This window comes from Eptatretus burgeri, chromosome 10 (genome assembly GCF_056783735.1).
Source record: "Eptatretus burgeri isolate ZD-2024b chromosome 10, Ebu_testis_v1, whole genome shotgun sequence".
NCBI lineage: Eukaryota > Metazoa > Chordata > Myxini > Myxiniformes > Myxinidae > Eptatretus > Eptatretus burgeri.
In genome coordinates this window covers 28016398-28034871 of record NC_140970.1, presented here as the reverse complement: position 1 = coordinate 28034871, position 18474 = coordinate 28016398, and the positions used below count along the sequence as shown (strand labels likewise).

At 44.2% G+C, this 18474-nt stretch overlaps 2 protein-coding genes across 6 annotated transcripts in view; both read left to right on the top strand.

Moving 5' to 3' along the window:
- MED31 (mediator complex subunit 31) overlaps positions 1-4418 on the top strand; it is a 31701-nt gene extending 27283 nt beyond the window's left edge. For all 4 annotated transcript variants that reach the window (XM_085897583.1, XM_085897582.1, XM_085897581.1 and 1 more), the window contains exons 3-4: positions 3426-3522; positions 3707-4418. In XM_085897583.1, coding sequence (XP_085753709.1) covers positions 3426-3522; positions 3707-4157 — 548 coding nt within the window. In that variant the 3' untranslated portion in view covers positions 4158-4418. The remainder of the gene's footprint in view (positions 1-3425; positions 3523-3706) is intronic.
- Positions 4419-4561: 143 nt separating this feature from the next.
- Positions 4562-17515, top strand: LOC147018164 (uncharacterized). Of its 2 annotated transcripts, XM_085897576.1 has the most exons (4): positions 4562-5490; positions 7783-8519; positions 13324-13494; positions 16990-17515. In XM_085897576.1, the coding sequence occupies exons 2-4, from the start codon at positions 7799-7801 to the stop codon at positions 17091-17093; spliced, it is 996 nt and encodes a 331-aa protein (XP_085753702.1). In that variant the 5' UTR covers positions 4562-5490; positions 7783-7798; the 3' UTR covers positions 17094-17515. The 2 variants fall into 2 exon arrangements, with proteins under 2 accessions (XP_085753702.1, XP_085753704.1); XM_085897578.1 differs by lacking the exons at positions 4562-5490; positions 7783-8519 and adding an exon at positions 9302-13146.
- The last annotated feature ends 959 nt before the right edge of the window (positions 17516-18474 follow it).

Sequence of the window (18474 nt, the reverse complement as noted above, 5' to 3'; positions counted from 1 at the left end):
TGATTTGGTGTACCATGGGAGAGAGAGGAGGGTATGATAACTGTAGACAAGATTGGATTAATCTGTGCAAAAGAGAGAGAGCAGACCTCTGCAAAGTAATTCCCAGATTGTATTAATATCAGGGGTGGCAGGGATAGAAGGCCAGTTCAGAAGTGAGATGGCAGCTTGCAATCCCTGCCAGTCAGTCTGAGTGACCTGCCAGACTCGCTGGCGCTGAGGCGGCTCTCTGACAGTAGCGAAAGAGATGTTGATTCTTACAAGCACATCATCAGACAAACCAATTGGAGCAGAGGAAGAGCAGGAGACATTGGCAGGAAATTGGGGAAGCTGAGAGGGGATGAAATGAGGGGAGCAGGGGAGCTGAAAGGGCATGGCGAGTTGTGATGTGATGAGTTGGGTGTAGGATGGGGTTGGGCATGTGGGATACAGAGAGGAGGGGACATGGGGTAGAGGGATGCTGAATTGGGAGACACTGAGTGGGGGTGGGAGGACGTGGGTGTGGAGGGTGCTGATGTGAAGGGGTTTAACACCATAATCCCGCACTCATTTCAAAACAAATTTGATTTGATGATTCCAATGGCAGAAAAATGAAGACAAACTTCACGACTGGGGTGGTGGGAAGGATGAATTGGGGCATGATGAAAGACAGTACAGTATGAACATGATGGGAGATGGGGCGCAGGTTTGCTTGCTCTCCAGGAGTGAAAAAGAAAGGAAGGGAAGAAGAGGAAGAAGGCCATTTGGAAATGAGGGTGTGGAAAGATTAAACATGATAAAATTTGTCATTTGTCGGATTTGTATAAATTAAGAGAAAGATGAAGAACAAAATTGTTTGGGACTGTATGAATTGAGGAATGAAATAGCTAAGAGTGGAAATTATGAAAGACTTTTTTTTTTATTCATTTTTGTGGGTATTTTGAGAAGGAAGAAAGAAATAAATAGGGAGAGGTTTGAGGCAGGGTGAAGAAAAAAAAAAAGCATCTAACGAAAGGGGAAAGAGTCAAGGGGATTAGTCATGAAGGAGAAAGCTGGCCTGTTGAACACGTGGAAGGCCTAACAAACTGACGCAGATACAAGGTCAAAATAACGAAACGGCCACGCATAAATACAGCGATGAGTCCACGATCCAAATCGGAAAGGGAACAAAGTGGACACCAATCAATGGCAACAAAGACTAATCTGGAACGGTATGTTAACTTTGGAAGCCGGTAACTTGGAGACCCGGAAAATGAAGAGAAAGCTTCCAAACCTGTAACATGGAAGTCAGAGTTATATCAGACAAAATGTTCACACAGAAAAACTAGAACAGCACTCGGTAGGGCGCATGCTTCCGTCAGGCTGAACGGTCGACGTTTTGTATCCCACTGATGGGCCAGATCAGGATCCGGACCTGAACCAAAATATAATCAGCTTGTTCTTGGTCACCTTCCCAACTCATCCACTAAGTTTCGTCCGAATCTGTCCATCACTGTTTGAAATATCGTGCTATATATCGTTTTTGTCTCGATCTCTCAATGGTGAAGAATCGCTTTAAAAATTCTAGAATCCAGATGTGGATCTTCACCAAATTTAATCACTTCGTCCTTGCCACACACCCAACCTGTCTACCAAGTTTTTCTGAATCCGTGCATAACCTTTTGAGATATCCTACTCACAGACAGACAAATTAACAAACAGGGGTAAAAACATAATCTCTGTCAACCTTCAGTGGCGGAGGTAATTTACATCACAACAAATCCTTGTGTGCCGGTGTTTGTCGAAGCTTCTAATTAGTTAAACCATCTGGGTCCATTGTTTAGTCTTGTGTATATTGCTATGTTTATAGGGAGAGGGGGAGGTGAAATGGAAGGGTGGGGGGGAGGTAGATCTGTAGTTAGCGTCAGGCCTTATCCACCATTTGTGTTTTGGTAGATTCTTCAAAATTTTTCCACTTGTATTGAGGACACTTGATGGGGATAAGTGTACAGCATATGACTTTCCAGAGTGAGCCTACATTAGACAGGATAAGCTATCTTATTGAGGTGTCGAACTGGGTGAGTATGAGTGGGGGCCATATATTCTTTTTCCCTCCCACCATCAAAGAGAGAAGGCCCATCAGTTATCCATCAACGTGGGAGAGGCGGAACGGTCTCTTGGCTTGCTTTGTCTTCCGGCATGCTGGGATGGGCATGGCTGTCTGACTGCTGTGGGTTCTAACCTCATGAGCCTGCCTGCTTGCTCCTGCCTTCACCCTGTTCCCATTCTATTTGGAGTCAGCCCTGCATACAACAGTCTGGGGCTTTTCACTGCTTGCAATTTCCCTCTCACTACCCCAGTTGTGTGTGTGTGCGTGTGTGCGCGTGCGTGCATGTACGCCCTTAGCGGAGTGTTCATTTCCTTCATGTAATGTATTATGTTTAAAGATTGTTTTCTGTCTGTCTTTGTGTCTCATGAAATAATTTCCCACCATTTTGCTGTACTGACATTTGGATTTAATTGCAATCCCAAGAGGATGAAATTGGTGATAATCCTGTTTCATAACATGCTTGTAAGAACAGCCATGGAAAACATGTGGAGAAACAAAACTAAAATGAACGTCTTCTTCAAGAAGGTCAGTTCCCACCTCTAAGTGAATGAGCACTTTTGAGTGGGAGTCATCCATGCGACAATCCATGTAAATCTGTGTGTACAGAGCATACACACTTGGTTCGGCATAACAAGCTGTCTCAAGGTGAAATTCCGGTTTTTATCTTTACAGGAGCGAGGATCATAGAAGACCAAGGGAGAACTGACAGTGGGACAAATATCAAGGGAATGAACAAACAGGAAAAGAGGAGATGTGGAGGGTAGGAAACACTGAAACTAACAAGAAAAATGGTTACATTCTGAAAGGTTAATGGGGATAATAAAGATCATGGCTCAGAATTGGAGATGACAAGAGATGGTGGTGCATTGCTTGCTTGAAGTCCTTAAGGGAAGCGTGAGACGGAACAGCCTCCAGAAGGTGGTTCCATAGACTGGAGAAGTGAGGAATAAAATGGTTGAGGTGGGCAGTTAGCCTGAATTTTGGAAGCTTAACCAGGCGAGGGGGGGGGGGTTCCTGGAAGAAGGCATGCATCCTGGAGTATATAGGGAGGATTGGAAGAGTGATAGAGCAGAGGGAGCAATATTGGAAAATAGACAGGAGAAAACAGAGACGTCCGACCTGCCTGCGACCTTGTGCTCCAGCCTCATCGTGTGAGATTCCAATAATTTTGAAAGCTTTAGATTTCATATAATTCAAGAGAGACAGACAGAGAGAGAAAGACGGACAGGGAGAGAAAGACAGACAGAGTGTGATATAGAGATGTGATGCTGGGGTGTTAATGTTTTTCCTCAAACTCTCCTCTCCTCCATTCATTTTCCAACATCTCTCCATCTTGAATATATTGTGCCTTTGTTTGCAGTCTTAGCCCAGCGAGGCTATTTCAAAGAAAAAACTTTCATCAACTACCTGAAGTATCTGCAGTACTGGAAGGAACCAGCTTATGCAAAGTACCTTAAGTAAGTGTTGTTTTCCGTTACCTTGTAATAGTATTATTATATGGATAAACCAAACATCTTAAAGTACCAAGGTTTGTGATCAATTCAGTTCAGGCAAGCAAAAGTTTTTGTTTGTTTTTTTTAACAACAGTTTTCTCATAAAAAAAGTAAAGTGGTTGTTTGTTCACATTTGCACTTTTGGCAGGTACCCACAGTGTTTGCACCTGCTGCAGCTACTCCAACGGGAGCCTTTTCGTCGAGAGCTGGCAGCGCTGCAATGTGCGCGATTTATCGATGAGCAACTTTTGTTGCACTGGCAGCATTACACGCGCCACAGAGCTCGGTTACACCAACACCATCAGGCGGGAGCTGCGCCAGCCTCTGCCACCGGTTCCAAAAGCGTTGCAACAACCACGGCGAGCACAACTCTGGGAACCGGTCCCGGAACCAATTGCACTGCTTCGGTACCGTCCACGGCATCAGGGAGTGGAGCAGCCCTGTCGGGAAGCTTGGGAAGTAACCCAGTCGCTTCGGGAAGCGTTGCAGTTGTTTCTGGTGCCGTGGGAGCAGTAGGAAGTGGTGTCGGAGGGCAGGCTGGAGAAATTGGGGTCCCAGTGGGTTCTAATTTGCTCCCTTCTGTGCCACTGGGAAAGTAATGCTTGTTGGAAAAGGAGTGGTTTTGGTGAATAATTCTGGTAAAATCAAAAGTTTTACCCAGCACTGCAAGGCAATGTATTAATCTGGCTGGCAATTGGAGTTGAACAAAAAAAAAAACAGTTAATTGCACATTTTTAATGTTTGCTTTATTCCTTCATGCCACACCAACTGACTCTACAATGTACATTCTATTTCCACTGTTGGCAGTTGCTTTTGTGTAAATATATTTCCTGTATATGTTATTAAAGTGGTGATTGTTACTTGCTTGTGCCAGGTTTGTACCTTCGTTTTAAATTCAGCACTAGATTCCATGTGCAAACGTTACTTGGCAAGCAAATCCAGCACACATTACACACAGCACCACTAAAACATGCCCTGAGCAGGAATTGAACTTTGAAAACAAAAATCGTTCCCCCTTTCACTCTTCCCCCCTCCCCCTCATCCCTCCCCCACCTCCCTCCACCCCCTCTCTCTCTCTCTCTCCCTTAATCATTTCCAGACCCTTTTGTCAACCTGTCTTCCACCATTTCCTACTGTTTCCTTTTCTTCCATTTCTAACTCATCACCTCGGACTTGTACCTCTTTTTTGTATTATTTTTTTTACTGCTGTTACTGAAGCTTCATTTTATTTCGAGCTTGTAATTATAATCTCAGTTGTGTGAATTCCCAATCCAAAGGTAGCCCATTAAGCTTGTAGCTGTAGATTTGTATAGCTTGTTCGAGATGACGTGATATCGGCAGGTAAGAGGTGGTTGAACGGAGCTCAAAGAAAAGAGAGAAAGACCGGATGGAGAGGGGTGGGCTGCTTTGAATGGAATCAGAAGGAACATCTGGCAGGAAGGGGAGAGAGAGAGTTCCAAAAATGTTTAAAGAGGTAGCACATGTTTGGGAATATGGTACACAGTACGTTACCCAAGGAACATTGCTGTGGATCCTTTGGAAAAAGTTTCCTTTCCTCAGCGAAATCCTTACTTGCTTGGTGGAATGATTCGTCTTGTGTTACCGAGGGTCGGCTGACTCTATCTGGCACGAGAAGGGGTTTTTTTGTTCACTTCGGCTACAACAGTTTAGCGAAGAGCATGTCGGCTGAGGAAAATAATCATTCATCAAGTTTAAGGGTCAGGGGTGAGAAATCCTGTTCAGTACAAGTTAGCTCTTAAAGAAGTTAACGTGTGCATGTTGAACATTTCTCGGATTGTTTCGGCACACTTATATCATAAATATCCCCTTTAAAATTCTTCCATTCTTCTTATGCCTTTTCCTGTTTAAATGTGACCTGACTTTGAGCACACAGACTGGAAATCGGCAAGTACTCTGCAGAGAAGGGAGAAGGTATGTTGTACAAGTTGAAACGATTCTTAGATTGTTTTGTGTTCTGTTAGCAGTTTACATGAGCCAGTAGTACGGTAGATTTTTGTTTTCGTTTATATCGTTGGTTTATATTTGAAGTCGAGTTTTTTTGCAGAAGTGCCAGTGAGGGGAATTCTCTGCACTTTAAGAGTGTGAGATGGCTAAAAGATTGGAGTTCCGAAACTTTGAGTTGAAAACTTTGATGCTGACACAAAATTGTATTTTAAGAGTTTTAAATTGTCGAGATATTGGACAATGCAAAGCACAAGTGCCACAATGGGGTTCATCCTGCTCATGGTACTTTTGGGTGGAATAGTACAATAATGAAACTAAAGACTAAGAAGGAATCCGCAGAAGTAAAGAGCAAAGATGGAACTGAAAATATGGGAGCCTAGGATGTGTAAAGGCACAAAGGAAAAAAGTTGGAAGAAAGCTCGTTGCATGGATGGGTAGATAAAGCTAAGGCTAGATTCATAAAGGCTAGATAAAACCCGAGAAGACCATCATGTGATCGACCCTTATGTCTCGTTTCAATGCATAACTCGATCCAGGTTGGAAACCCGGCTATCCCTGAAACTGCATTTCCATGTTAACTTTGCCAACTCGCATTGGATGGCAATTTGAGCTGGCCCTGGTTCCTTTCGTTCCCTTTCCCAAAGTGGGATGAATGCTCGCTATCTCCATTCTGTTCTCGTTTCTCCATGCTTATATTATCGTGTCACCTTACTAATAAAAAGCTCCAAGGAATTGTTAGAATGGTTGGAAGTAAAGCAATGGCATCTATCCTTTTGGCTTTTTTTTTTTTTTTGTATACCTTGGTCGAGGCTCGTATGAGAGCTAACACACAACTCACAGCAAGGAGGCATGAGACAAGAGGGGCGGGAGTGGAAGGGACAAAACATTGGGGAACAGACACATTAGGTGAACTGTGGAAGGGAGAGGGATGGGGATGGGACGGGGAACATGGCGAAGAGAAGATGGACATTTCAGGGACTTTCAGGAAGGAAAGCAGGAGAAATGAAGGAAGTGGGCTTGGGTGGATTATCGGGGGTAGAAAAGATCGAGGATTTGGATGGGGGAAGATAAGAGGTGGTGGTGAACAGCTGTCTTGAAAGCCTGGAGGGAAGAATGGGAAAGAATAGAGTGAGGAAGTTTATTCCAAAGGCGGGAAAAAAGAGGAATGAAAGAGTGAAGATGAGCAGTGATTCGTGATTTTGGTAGTTTTACCAGAAGGGGGTTGTTGGCGGACCTTGAGCGCCCTGTGGAAATGTGGTGGGGACAAATCGCAGAGAGAGCAGGGGGGGCAAGGCTGGAGAGGAGTCGGTAGAAGACAGAAAGACCACCGACCAACCTGCGGTGATTGAGTGAGAGGCCCAAAGACTCAGCTTCATTGCGGGAGATGCCGATGATCTTAAATGCCCTGGTTTCGACAGCGTGAAGCCGAGAAAGGTGGGAGGCAGGAGCACCAGCCCAGAGGGGAGAGCAGTACTCCATCAGGCTACGGACAAAAGCTACGGCTTTGCTGTCAGGCTTGCTATGAAAGCAACACCCACATCCATTGATAACTCACATTGCATGGAAACGGGAGCTTTCACTCAACTCGAGTCGATTGTGAAAGTGGGTTGAGGGAGAACCCAGATTGGTTCAAACCTCGGTTTTGAACCTGGATTGAGCTGCACAGGGAAATGAGGCATTATGCGCTCTTGGAGATGCAAGTTGCTTACAAAAATGACGCTAAATGAAGACTGTGTTCCAAAAATCGTAAACAAATAATGGAAAAAAAAATTGAAGAAGATTGTATGCCTTTCAATCACAAGAGGAAGAGTCGATGAAAGCATGTCATTTGGCATTCTGTGCATGTGCCAAACCTAATTGATCACAGGGTTGAAAGAGGTGTGTGTAAGGTACTCTTAAATAGAAAATAATATTTCCGACACAATCGAGTCCTAATACTTTAAAGAAGAGTGGAGTTCATGAACTCTTTAGATGGTATAACAAGGAATCTGGTGAGTGGTATGCAATTCCACTTATGTGGAGTCACTCTATGTTGATGATGAATGGGGCTATTGAATGATGAGGTTGCAACATTGTGCTCCTAATTGTCCGTAGGCCTACTTTTGAGATGAGCCATTCATGGTGTACTTGAGGTGTCCAGTTATTTTGTCTGTCCTTGTTTGGTATTTCTAAATTTTGTACTTTATTTAAATAATCTTTCTTACTGCAGCAGTTTCATTTTTTTTTTCCAATGACATCAAACTCTCTCTTTCTCAACAGGACAGCCTGAAACACCATGTTGTCTCCTCTTTCTTTCTGCACATCATTGGTGTTCTTGCATATTTTCCTTTCCCTCACAATCCCCATTGCCCCAATTTTGTGCTCTATCATTCCTGAAAACAATAGCTGGTCTGCAAGAATTCCACCTGGAATTCCAACAGAAAATTCCACACATTTTAGTCAGGCTTTGCAACATTCTAAAGCTGTAAGCAGAAATGGTTTGGGAATTTTGAATACTGAGAAAGAACAGAAATTGCCCAGAAAAATCGGAACTCAACCTCCTGAAAGACAAACACCTGGCCTCCGGACTTCCCATGATTTTTCAGAATTCTCAGCTGGTCCTACAACAGAGCAGTGGAGAGTGGTGACGGAAGAGTTGGGAAGCCATAACAGCCATTTATGGAGCACTGCGGTAGCTGTTGCTGCATGCCTTGTGCTCGGAGGAGGTGCATTTGCCCTGGGGTTGGTATTAGGCCAGAGGGCAAGGCGTCAATACAGGCCAAACTCATTCCCTGCTGATAGATACGTTGATGGTGATGGGCCAAAAGTTGCGATTAAAGACAATAAGAGCAATGGCACAAAAAAAGTGCCTCTGGTGAATGATCCAAGTCGAGATGTTACGGGCTTCACGGAGCTGCCGGAGGAACGGAGGATCGATGTACCTGTGACCAGCTGGCCAAATGACCAGGCTTTCTTGGCTGATTTAAGAGGACGACTGTCATCAAGGAAAGGAACAGGTAGGCCAATTATTAATTCCTCATGATTGAGAACATTAAAGGATCATCTACATTTGTCTCACACAACATCTCCCCTCCCATCACATTTTCCATAAGATTGAAATTCCCTCTTCACTTTGTCACTTCTCGGCCTCCAACCTTTTTTCTTCCCTATATTATCTTTTCACTATTTTACCCCTTCCACTTCTTTATCAAAATTTTATTTTGCACTCCAGGCCCCCCCAAACCAAATTGATACATAACATGGAAATGGCTCAATTGATTTTCAATAATATTTTATGAATCATCGCTGATGGACGGACCACTTCCTGTAGTTATTTTCACATTGCAAAGTGAACCATCCCAGGTCAAAAAACCAGTAAAGACCAGTATCTTACTGGTCAACTGGTACCAGTTGAAAACCAGTAGCCAACTGGTACCAGTAAAGCCAGTTGGTTTCTTACTGGTTTTAATATGGAAATTGGAATAGAGTGATATATTACCAGTTGAAATACAATTGTATTTAACTAACTGGTATCAACTGGGACCAGTACATTGTAACTGGTATCAACTGGGAGACCAGTACATTGCAACTGGTATCAACTGGGACCAGTACATTGCAACTGGTATCAACTGGAACCAGTAAGACTTTAACTGGTACAAATATGAGCTACTGGTTTTTTCAACTGGGAAATTGGAATTCTGACTGAATTTAACTGGTACCAGTTGAAACCAATAGAGACCAGTTAAAGACCAATTAGAACCAATAGAGACCAGTTGAAAATGTGTACTGGTTTTAACTGGTTTTTCGACCTGGGATACCAGGCTGACTCCCTTTGTCCATGGTAGGGAGTGAAAGAGATGAACATTGATGAGGAGGAGATAAACCTACAGAAACAATAGGTTGTTAACTGAGGACTGGGGGTAAGAACACAATTATAGGATGTATGGAGGGCGTGGGAGATAAAACTACAGAAACAATAGGATGTAAGGAAGGGGGTGTGGGCTAAAATTACGGAAATTACAGACTCCATGTCTGCAGGACATTGGCTGTTCTGGAGATTTCAAACTAGGAAAGTTGTCAATGAAACAAAGTACTCAATCCTAAAATCGACCAATAAAGGTATTTGGAGTTTGACAAGTGTTTCAGCCCCTGTTGGGGTACTAAGGTGTATACCAATTAAATGGATCTTTGTTGTCCACAACCAAGTACAAGTATCTGGGACAGTCAGCTTAACTGATTTTTTCACACTCCATATTAAGCTAGTGACTGAGGAAGTTCATTAAAGGTAAAACTTTCATTAAAAGACCAGCCAACAACTACTGTATTTACACACGGTTGGACTGTTTCATTTGCATTGTGACTCTGTGACCTTACAAAAAAAATTGTATTCAAAGTCGAGGCTTGTGAAAGATCTAGAGCATAGAATAGAGCAGAGAAGAAGAAAGATGTAGTGGGAAGGGGGTAAAACACACAAAACAGGAGGGTAGAAAGACACGACAGAGCCAGAGGGACCCTGGAGGAAGAATGGGGTGTGGAATATTGAGGGCAAAGGGAAAGGGAGGAGGTGAACAATCTGGATATGAGCTCAAACATAGCAAGAGGAGAAAGGAAATACTTGGGATGAACCAAAAATGGAACAAAAAACGAAAAAAAATGGTGGTGGGGGTGAGGGGAACACAATGATGTGGAACGGAAGGGGTGATGGTGATGGGCCAAGTTCCACATTATCCAGAGGGTCATCGATAGTAGAAATGATCAATGAAACAATGACCTGAGGTGTACAGCAATCTTTAAGCCCTGGAGGGGAGAATAGGATTGAACAGGCTCCATGAGAGAAAAGAGGAACAAATGAGTGAGGGGCTGGATTTTGGGAGTTTCACCAGAAGTAGGTAACTGACAGATGGTGTGCACCTTGCAGAAATCATGGTGAGAGGGAGGGCTACACAGCAAGGAAAGGGCAGAGGTTCCAAGCCCTGAAAGGACGGGGTAGAAGACATGCCACCAACATCTCTGCGATGTGGCAGAAACAGGTTCAGAGGCAGAGCTGCAACCTCAAAGGGGAAAACAGTACTCCATTCAGCTGTGGATGAAGACCTTGAAAGTTTATGCAAGCTCAGATTGGCCAAGGAAAGACTTTGCACAATGGGGGATGCCCAATTGGTAGCTTGCTTTAGAGGCCAACGAAGATGTATGGCTTGCCCAAGAAAGATCATGGCTGATGGTGAGGCCCAAAAGTTTGAGTGATGGAACTTCTTCAAGAGGTTTGTTGAAGAAGTAGATAGGAGGGTTCATCAGACAGTCCTTTCTGAGATTAGACATGGTTGAAAGACAAGTTCCAGGTATTGGATCAGTTCCTGATTTTTGCAAGGTTTGCAGAGAGGGAAGAGGCTGCTGCTTACCTGAAGGTTGAGAGGTGCTTTGGAAGAACGTGCCATCACCAGTGAAAAGATACATGGAGGATTTTCCAGAGGCAGAGAGATTATTGATGAAGATTCGGAATATGACTGGGTCCAAGACACTGCCTTGGGGCACTCCACTCTCAAAAGGGAGAGGAGATGAGGGGGATCCAGTTGAGAGCCACACTTTGGTTACGAGAGTGGAGGGAGTCAGTCATCCATTAAACGAGGTGGCCTTGAATGCCATGGGCAGAGAATTTGGAGAGCAAGACAGGATGCCAGACGATCGCATTTTTGAGATATGTCCAGAGAGACGGCCCTGATCTCACGTCTGAGTTTAGGGGCTTGTATCCATTGTTTGGTCAGCAGAAGCAGCATTTCCAGGGAAGAATGACCGGGTCTGAAAACAAACTGATGGTCTAAAATCAGGCTGTTGGAGGAAAAGAAGGATTTGATATCAACTGTAAGGATGAATTCCATGACTTTGCTTATAATAATTGGAAATGAAAAGTCCTTGTAGTTAAAATAATCTGTTGTTACACCATGTTTGACTGTTTGTGTATTGTAGTGATGTTGGCTGACTTCTAAATAGATGTAAGGTGACCAAGAGCAAATGATAGCGTGAACATAGCAGAAAGAGGATGAGCAAGAGTCGTAGAGGAGGTTTTTAGGACACTTTTGCTGATACTGTCTGGGAACATTGCAGAATCAGAGTTCAAGGTTGCTAGAAACTGAAGCTATTTGAGGTGAGGGAAGGGATGGAAGGGGAGCATACAAAGGGACACCTCAACCAGGCTGTTTGGATGCTTCTGGAGTTATTAAGAAAAATTTATTTTGATAATGGCGACTGTTAATTTGCATATTAATGAGCTAAATTTAAATGTTATGAAATTTTAAGTAGGTTTATCATGACCAGTGACCCTAAAAACATGGGTGTAGACACCCCAACCAGGCTATTTGGATGCTTACTTTTGGAGATATTAAGAAAAATAGTAATTTCGACAATGGCCACCGCTAATTTGCATATTAATGGCTTTCTCCAAAAATGCTCAAGGGTGCCAGAGTGGCATCAATCGGTATATTCATTCAGATGGTCTGGTGATCACAAAAATACAGAAAAACATTGTGCGGACCCTAATGCACGCTTTTCTGGCCAACACTCGGACTACAATGCAAGAGGGCGCCCCTCCACAAGCGGTTTTGACGCACCATGCACATAGAAAGGCTCTGTCCACCAACACTGGTCATTTATGGACGTTCAAGATCCCTCGGTGCCTGTCTTTCATGAAGACTAGGCAAATTATCACAGGCGCCCAAACAAGTTACAGATTCCTGTTCTAACCTGCAAAGGATTGCTGAATCAGCGGCACAACCTACAGGGGTATACTGTATCAGCGACACAGTTTTCAGGGGTATACTGTATCAGTGGCACAACCTACAGGGGTATACTGTATCAGCGACACAGTTTTCAGGGGTATACTGTATCAGTGGCACAACCTACAGGGGTATACTGTATCAGCGACACAGTTTTCAGGGGTATACTGTATCAGTGGCACAACCTACAGGGGTATACTGTATCAGTGGCACAACCTACAGGGGTATACTGTATCAGCGACACAGTTTTCAGGGGTATACTGTATCAGTGGCATAACCTACAGGGGTATACTGTATCAGCGACACAGTTTTCAGGGGTATACTGTATCAGTGGCACAGCCTACAAGGGTACACTGTATCAGCGGTATCGACAACATTGGGGTACTACATCAGCAGCATGGCCTGCAGGGGTACACTGTATCAGCGGCACAGCCTACAGGGGTACACTGTATCAGCGGTATCAACAACATTGGGGTACTACATCAGCAGCATGGGCTACAAGGGTACACTGTATCAGCGGTATCAACAACATTGGGGTACTACATCAGCAGCATGGCCTGCAGGGGTACACTGTATCAGCGGCACAGCCTACAGGGGTACACTGTATCAGCGGTATCAACAACATTGGGGTACTACATCAGCAGCATGGCCTACAGGGGTACACTGTATCAACGTAATCGTCTGTAGGGGTACACTGTATCAGAGGCACAGCCTACAGGGGTACACTGTATCAACGTAATCGTCTGTAGGGGTACACTGTATCAGAGGCACAGCCTACAGGGGTACACTGTATCAGAGGCATAGCATCAGTGGCACAGACGTTCCCCAGCAATGATTTGGCTGAGTGAAACGACGCCGAAACAGTTTATTCCTGGTACGTGAGATCCATCTCGATATGTCGGGCCATAAACTGACGTTTGTGGACAGACAGACAGACAGACAGACAGACAGACAGACAAACAGACAGACAGACAGTGAACCAAGCGCTTGAAACCCCACTTTTCACTTTCCTTTTCACGCGCAGGATTCATTCCACCATTCTTTTCAACAGGTGACAAGCCGTCGGAGAATGATGAGGAAAGAAGAGCAGAATCGGGGACGCAGCGTGAAGACGTCACTGGGGCTCCGGTCGTCGTAGCAACGAGCGGGACACGGGGCCACAAGAATGAAGAGGAGAGGAGGGTGGCCCGGTGTCTGGCGCAAGCAGCCATGGCAGTAAAAGGTAGTTTTGATTGTTTCCATTTCCCATCTGACATACCGTGTTAACCTTTTATCATTTGTTTTCCCACGGAGACTCGAAAAGCTCAAGTGGCATTTCAAGTTGACATGGAAAAGGTCATTTATGAGGGGGGGAGGGGTTGAGAACAATGAAGAAAAAAAGGAAGAAGAAAGTGGAATCTGTCTGCAGTCTTCTTCCGTTCTTCTCCACTATTTCCCCTCTTCTCGTCGTTTTAATAAATGTAATTATCAAAAATGAAAAAGATTTGTGCCCTACTAGTGCAACCGCACCAAATGGTTGTGTGTGTGTGTGTGTGTGTGTGTGTGTGTGTGTGTGTGTGTGTGTGTGTGTGTGTGTGTGTGTGTGTGTGTGTGTGTGTGTGTGTGTGTGTGTGTGTGTGTGTGTGTGTGTGTGTGTGTGTTCTTTAAAGATGCACGCTGCACGGAAGACATAGACATGAATTCTGTCCAGGAGAAAGAGCAGGGTGTAAGAGAGACCCGAGACGTTGTGAGCGCGAAGGTTGTGAACACAGCTGCTGCTGCGCTCCTCAATATAAATCTGCATGTCATCCCCTTGGCTCTCTGCAACAGCTGTTCTTTCACTTCTCTTCCTTCACTGATTACATTTAATAACCGATTCCAATCTCCCACGGGTACAATACAACCGATCTCTCATTAGAGATTAGACAATTTAAACAACCTTTGGATGCCATCCGGTGAAGAAAGCAGAACAGTTGAGTGCTCAGACGCAGAGTTGTGGGAGTCGGGTTTTGAGTAAATGTAAAAGCAGTTTCAAGGTAATAAGAATATCTCGAGATTAGCTCATTACAGATGATAATCCTTCTCAAGATGAGCTCTTTATATATTGTTACAGTTTTGAGGCCGGGCCTGTTGCCCGGTCTGAATCCTGACAAACCGCAATTAAAGTGGTCACAGCGGTCCACCGGTTCAGACGCTCCAAGCGGGGCTGCGGGCCTATTTGCAGTGCAACCGTACTTCGGTAGAATGTCTGAACCGGTTGAGGGATGTACTGGTACTTCCCTAACGCCCGACACCGGATTGGTGGCAGGAGCTGTTTTGCCGCACCGGACGTGACGTGCGTTTTGTGTGGGGTGCGACTCGGCACTGAACCCAATCTCTCCTTTAACGGATGATTAATAACCGAGCAACTCGCGATCAGGATAACTCTAATCACTCACAGAGATCAAGCGACTTCACGTGTGTATTTATTAAATTAGTGGAGTGAAGAAAAAAGACACGGGAGCATTTATTTGCACTATTTATGAACTGAAATACGTGCCCTGGGTATCGTACTTAAGGAAGATCCTTAATTACCTCACCTTATTTGGGCCCCGATAACACCACAGGAGAAATACCAGGGAGAAAGGAAAAGACAATGGAATACCATCTGCGACCCATATGTGGTTGTCCATGGAACAAGCGGGATTCAGAGGCGTCTCCACGGCAACAGGTCGGATTCTACAGCTGTCTGAGCCTGTCTACCTGACAGCTGCAATAGCCCGAGCTGGACCAGCAAAATAACCATCACGGAACGGGGAGCTAGAAACCACGGACCACAAGCTTGCCACTCCACCGGACGTGCGTGAATTCCCGGGCTCTAGAATGTGCGTCACCTTTCTAGGCCCCACGATTCCCCGCCCCGCCCCGTGATGTAGCTCAGCCTCATTCACCCTGCAGCCTGGTGTTGGCTTAGTGGTTAGGGTGGTGGCTTGGGATCCTAGGGTCCTGAGTTCAAGTCCCGTTGGGCTGCTGAATTAATACACCAGGAGATTGACTCAGCCTGTCATCCTTCCGAGGTCGGCAAAATGAGCACCAGTGTACTGGTAAGGGGGACACTGCATCAGCGGCATAGCCGCGTCCCAACCAATGATGCAACCAGTAGCCACAGGCTGCACTCGATAGAGAGATTCACCCTGCGCTGATTGCCGGTTTGGCCGTCAATCGAGGCATTCCCCACCTTTAAAGTCCGTGCAAGTTCTGCGAACATGGCCCGAGCACGCCCTCATGTGCCAAAACCCACCTTCGCTCCAAAACTTGTGCCCATGGCCTGGTTCCTCCCCAAAAAGAACATAGAGGACAGGTTTACAAAGGAATAAAACATTTAATGGGTACCAGGGGAAAGCGGTTTTAGACACGAACATGCAAGGAGAGAAGACGGTGGTTTCCCATACAAATAACGATGCATTTCCTTATGTGGTCATTTCACCTCAAGCGATTACTCTAAACATGCACTATGGAAATAACTTTCCAGATTATAACCCATCTAAAGATGCACTCTATATAATAATTTGTCTCGAGGTCAGATTTTTATTGACAGTATTATAATCCATCTTGCAGTGAATTCCTTCCAGATATCCAATCTCGAGATGAGCTCTTTCCGCCCTTGCTGACCCACCTATCATCACAGAGAAAACACCATAGAACTAGAACAACACGAGGTAGACCGCATACCTCTGCCAGGCTGAACAGTTCACATTTTGTATCCCACTGATAGGTCGGATCTGGATTCGGATCTTCCCCAAAATCGAATCGATTAATTCTTGTGACACACACACAACCCGTCCACCAAGTTTTGAGATGTCGTGCGATACCTACATATCGTTCTTGGCCCCATCTCTCAGTGGTGAAGAACCACTTAAAAAATTTAATAACTCTCATATCCGGATCCGGATTCGAATCTTCACCAAAACTGAATCAATTCTTCCTTGTCACACACACACACCGAACCTGTTCACCAAATTTCATCCCAATCCGTACACAACTTTATGAGGGATTGTGCTCCCATGACAGACAAAGAAATGGTTGAAAACATCCTCCACCTTTGAAAACATCCTCCACCTTTAGTGTCGGAGGTAATTAAATAGGTCCTCAATCATAGGCTGTCGACGTTTGTACACAGACATTGAACCAATTGCTTAACCCTACTTTGTGCTTCATGTGTGGGGTAAATAATGAATGAAATTAAGTATTAGTAGTCGGCTTTCATTTGACAGTTGTCAGGTTGCCAGGCCAAAAGAATGCTGTTGTGAAAGAAACGTTACGTATGCATGCGAGGATTGCGGTGGGGTGGAGTCGAAATTGTAAAAAAAATTTCAGGAAGAAAAGGAAGAAAATGGAAGTTGACAGGAGAGAGAAAGGATGGTGGGGTTGGGTGGAAGAAATGTGGTCAGAATATTATAAAACATTGTGGGTGGCAATTGGAGGAAAGAGTGGTGGGAGGGGCGAGGGGGGAGAACTGTGAAGTTCTCTGAAATTTTCCTCAAAACGACATTGACATGTCTACACCAGAATGGTAGTTTTTGTATGAAATGTGGCTTTGTCAGGAGTTGAAGCCAAGTCAGCAGCATGAATGTATCTGAGCCTCCCAAACTCACTGTCGACTCATGAGTCACATCGACGAGCACTCTAAAATTCGAGTTGATCTTCATTTAAGTCCCATCCATCTTCCCCACCTTTTTGCTTTTGTCTCTTTACCCAGTGGCACAAAGAGATGATGTGGAGACGACAAAGCAGAATGAGACGGAAGATGGGAACGTGAAGAAGGAGGAAAAACAAGAGAACAAAGAGGATCAAGAGGAGTGACATTGAACGCAACTTGCACACAACGTTGTCCTCCACTTGCCAGTTTCAGGATTTGTGCTGAAACGGAGGTTCAGACAAAACAGCTTCTCATTAAGGGTTCACTTCCGTGAGAACGAGGGGTTCCCTTCATGGACACGACTACACGAGTTCAGGTGAAACACATTTTGAACACGATAGACCTTTTGATATCAGGTCCTGCTCCAGGCAATGCATCTTTACGTTGAATTTCTTTTTGGCTTCCTATAAACAACCCTTGCCACCATTTGGGCTCTGCCAGTGTTGAGGAGCTTTGACTTCACCTTGAGGAGGAAAAGAAAAAGCGTGACTCTTGTTTCCAGCTCTCTCGACATTGTGCAAAGGGCTCATCTATTTATTCATTCATATAAATTGGCTATATATATATATATATATATATATATATATATATATATATATATATATATATATATATATATATATATATATATCTTCTTCTTCTTCTTTCGGCTGCTCCCGTTAGGGGTCGCCACAGCGGATCATCCGTATGATCCGCATAGTGATTTGGCACATGTTTTACGCCGGATGCCCTTCCTGACGCAACCCTGGTCGCCTCTTACGACACAGGGATATGGTACACCTATTTTAACCGGGGTATACACCGGCCCAGTATACTGGTACTCATTTTGCCGACCTCGGAAGGATGACAGGCTGAGTCAACCCCCTGGTGTATTAATTCAGTGGCCCAACAGGGCTTGAACTCAGGACCTCTTGGATCCCAAGCCGCTGCCCTAACCACTGCGCCAACACCAGGCTTTTTATATATATATGTATGTATTCTATATATATATATATATATATATATATATATATATATATATATATATATATATATGTATATGTATGTATTCTATATATATATATATATATATATATATATATATATATATATATGTATATTATATTTTATATATATATGTATGTATTCTAAATATTTTCTCAATATTTAACTTCTTGAATTTAACCCCAGACCCTGGGTTTGAGGCTAAATTGAGAAAGTTAAATATTGAGAAAAAGAAGGGAGAGTGATAGGAGAGAGAAAGAAGGGTGAGCGATTGTGGGCTGTGTTGGGAGATAAGGAAGGAAGTTTAAGGATGGATAAGATCCTAAGGGGATGGAAGGGGAGGGCATGACTGGAACAAAAGAGGGGCCTTCAAAAATTGCTCCATATTTCCCTGTCCAACAAAAGAAGGTCCTTAATGAATTAAGAAATCTACCGATGTCTTACATACATACATAAAGGCGAGACTAATACCATACCAACTCGATGTGACTGTTTGGTTATTTTTTTTTTAATTTTTGGTGCATTTTCTCGCTATATTGTCCAATAAAGTCTGCTTTCCCT